The sequence below is a fragment of the Engystomops pustulosus genome, chromosome 5, assembly GCF_040894005.1.
Source record: "Engystomops pustulosus chromosome 5, aEngPut4.maternal, whole genome shotgun sequence".
Taxonomy (NCBI): Eukaryota; Metazoa; Chordata; class Amphibia; order Anura; family Leptodactylidae; genus Engystomops; species Engystomops pustulosus.
In genome coordinates, this window is record NC_092415.1 from 23,015,129 (window position 1) to 23,018,686 (window position 3,558).

The window sequence follows — 3,558 nt, forward strand, 5'->3', positions numbered from 1 at the left end:
ACAGGTTACCCCGTACTATTTAGAAGCGGTTAGTTGGAATATAAATCCAGCCGCTTTTAGTTGCTCCATAGGAGCTTTAGTTTCCGTGCTCCTGTTGAGCAGTATTTTTCTATTGTGAACATTTAGGATTTGTATTTTATCTGTGTCTAGCGCAACCATCACTCATAGTATCCCTACACTATGTCACTTAAACTACTCTCCTGGAATGTGAGAGGATTGGGAGATGATAGGAAATGCAATATAGTACTATCATGCATGCACATTCACCGTCCATTATATGCCTACAGGAAACTCACTTAACTCAAGCAACAGTCACGTCACTTCACAGACCCTGAATACAATGGTCCCAACACTCGACACATACCTCACACTCCAGAGGGGTCTCAGTAATGGTTCACTGCGATGGGACCCAGAGGGTAGATTCCTGTTTGTCCAGGCATGGATTAACTGTCGCCAGTTTGTGATCCTTGGCATATATAACCCACCTACTGCCCCCTTGACTGTATTGCATGAAGCTGCCTGTTTCGCTGCACAATTTCCACAAGCTGCCCTGCTCTGTATGGGTGACTTTAATGCCACCTACGATTCCACCCTAGACAGGTTCAGAAGTGACCCCAGGTCAGACCCTGTAGATGTCCATAGCCCGCTCGCCCGTCTGATGATGGAACTTGGGTGGGTTGACTTTTGGAGGTTACTGCACCCACAGCTGAAAGAGTTCACATGCCATACCCCTGGGAGGGATACTCTTTCAAGGATTGACTATGTATGTGGAAATAGTAGCTCTGTTGCATTGCTACATAGTGCTGATCATTTGCCAAGAGGAGTTTCGGACCATACCCCTATTCTAGTTGAGCTTAGGTTCCCAGTAACTCACACTTATACTACCACGTAAAATACATCCATTTTGGTTCTCCCTCCTGCCTGCCACTGATCGAACCCTTGCTTTAATTGAGGAATACTTAGCGAGTAATGATATGGCAGAATCGCACTCCGTATACTGGGATGCACTGAAAATCTATATCAGAGGATGTTTACAATCTGCAATTACCCACATTAAAAGAGCTGCCCGTAGGGAGGAAGAAGAATTAGGGGCGTGTTGCGCCCATTTGGAGGCGATATACACCGGAAATCCCACTGAGGTTAATAAGGAGAATTGGTTATCCACTGGTAGACCATATCTGCATAAATATTCAAACGAGAACTTTGAAGGCCGAAGTGGAGAAGGGTTCCATGTGAACAGCAGTTGAACATGGGTCAGTCGGTCCTGAGAGATAGGCGAGCGCCGTTCCGAAGGGACGGGCGATGGCCTCCGTCGCCCTCGGCCTATCGAAAGGGAGTCGGGTTCAGATCCCCGAACCCGGAGCGGCGGAGACGGGCGCCCGTCACAGGGCGTCCAGTGCGGCGACGCAACCGATCCCGGAGATGCCGGCGGGAGCCCCGAGGAGAGTTCTCTTTCTCTTTACGCTTCCCGCTGGTGAAGGTGCAACTGCCCTCGGTCGTCCCGAATCCGGGTTCATCCGACACCGATACCGGCACTTGTGAAGCGGAGCCCCCTAGTCTGGCACAGACATGCCTCCTAAGTTCGATCCCAACGAAATTAAAGTCGTCTTCCTGAGATGCACTGGTGGGGAGGTGGGAGCCACTTCTGCTCTGGCCCCAAAGATCGGACCTCTGGGTTTGTCTCCCAAGAAAGTTGGTGATGACATTGCCAAGGCGACCGGTGACTGGAAGGGGCTGAGGATCACTGTCAAGCTGACAATCCAGAACAGACAGGCTCAGATTGAGGTTGTGCCATCTGCCTCTGCTCTGATCATCAAGGCCCTCAAGGAGCCTCCCCGTGACAGGAAGAAGCAGAAGAACATTAAACACAAGAGGGACAAGAGAAGATCCTTTTTTGGCCCTGAAATTAATGGCTACAGGAAAGGGCTCTGGACCTGATAGCCTCCCATTGGAAATGTGGGCCCAATATAAGGACGCCCTATTACCATCAATGCTACAGATGCTACAGACCTCCTGGGAGAAGGGGTCCCTCTCAGACTCCTTTTATATGGCTAACATAGTAGTCATACTTAAACCTGATAAAAACCCGCAAGAATGTGGTTCATATAGGCCCATCTCTTTGTTAAATATTGACTATAAACTTTTAACTAAAATACTAGCCTGCCGATTAAATAAAGTCATTACCACATTGATACATACAGATCAAACGGGCTTCATTCCGGGCAGATCCACATCAGATAACTTGCGTAGATCACAAATAATCCTACAGGAAGGGTCAGAGGTGAAAGAAGACTGGGCCCTGGCCTCATTAGATGCGGCCAAGGCCTTTGATTCTGTAGAATGGAACTACTTACAGATGGTACTACAGTCATTTGGGTTCGGACCTAGATTTCGGAAATGGGTCTCTATAATTTATCAAAAACCACAAGCATCAGTGTCAGTTAACGGACTGCTCTCCACCCCATTTACCCTTGAGAGGGGAACCAGGCAGGGCTGCCCACTTTCCCCACTCCTTTTCGCTTTGGCGATAGAACCACTAGACATTAAAATACGAACAGACTCTGTCTATTCTGGAGTGCCACATGGAGCGGGACAGGATCGCCTAGTGCTATATACCGACGATCTACTCCTGTTCATGTCGCACCCGGACGGCTCACTCCCTAGAGCTATAGTCCTAATAAACGAAATGGGTCTTACTCCGGTCTCCAAATTAATTGGAGCAAATCATGCTTAATGTATCTATCTCCGGATAGGGCCAATACTCCTCCAGCAGAGGCTACAGATTTGTTAGCTATGGACAAATTCAAATATCTCGGGATAATATTAACTAAATTTTCCCTAGAGGTCAATGTTTTTCCGCTATTGGGATACTTTAGGGACAAATTTAAAACTTGGTCTTCCCTTCCTTTGTCAGTGGCAGGTAGGATAAATCTTGTTAAGATGGTAGTACTCCCTAAATGCTTATACGTACTCCAACATAATATTTACCCAATTCCCAAACACTTCTTTAAATCCTTAGATTCTATGATAATTACATTTATTTGGAGCTCCTCCAGGTCAAAATTACAACTGGCAAAACTGCAAAGGCCCAGAGACCAGGCCGGTATGGCTCTACCTGATCTTTTCTTATATTACCTGGCAGGCCAACTGAAGTTTCTAAGCCAATTGCTAACACACATACCTCTCTCATATCCTGAGAAGTGGCTTGCTGATCACTTAGGGTTGGTGAGTCCTTGGTCCCTTTTAGCAAGAAGCAACCCAGAGATGAAATTGTTGCCCATACATAAAGTAGCTAAATTCGTTTGGAAAGAAGCCTCCCTAATATCCCCCCATGATAATATTCCCTCTGAAACTCCTCTTTGGCATAACGATAGTCTACCTCAGCTTTCACAACTACAGGAGGGGGATTGGTGGAGCTCTAAAGGTATCTACACCCTAGGGGAGATTTATAAAGATGATGTTTTCTTGTCTTTTGACCAAATGAAAGAACAATTTCAACTTCAGAGGTCACACTTCTATGGATACTTACAATTGAGACATGCGTTACAAGCACAGTTC

General features: G+C 46.7%; 1 protein-coding gene across 1 annotated transcript; it reads left to right on the plus strand.

Moving 5' to 3' along the window:
- Positions 1 to 1,455: 1,455 nt before the first annotated feature.
- Positions 1,456 to 1,938, plus strand: LOC140134100 (large ribosomal subunit protein uL11-like). The gene has a single exon (XM_072154733.1). The coding sequence runs from the start codon at positions 1,570 to 1,572 to the stop codon at positions 1,936 to 1,938; it is 369 nt and encodes a 122-aa protein (XP_072010834.1). The 5' UTR covers positions 1,456 to 1,569.
- Positions 1,939 to 3,558: the final 1,620 nt, after the last annotated feature.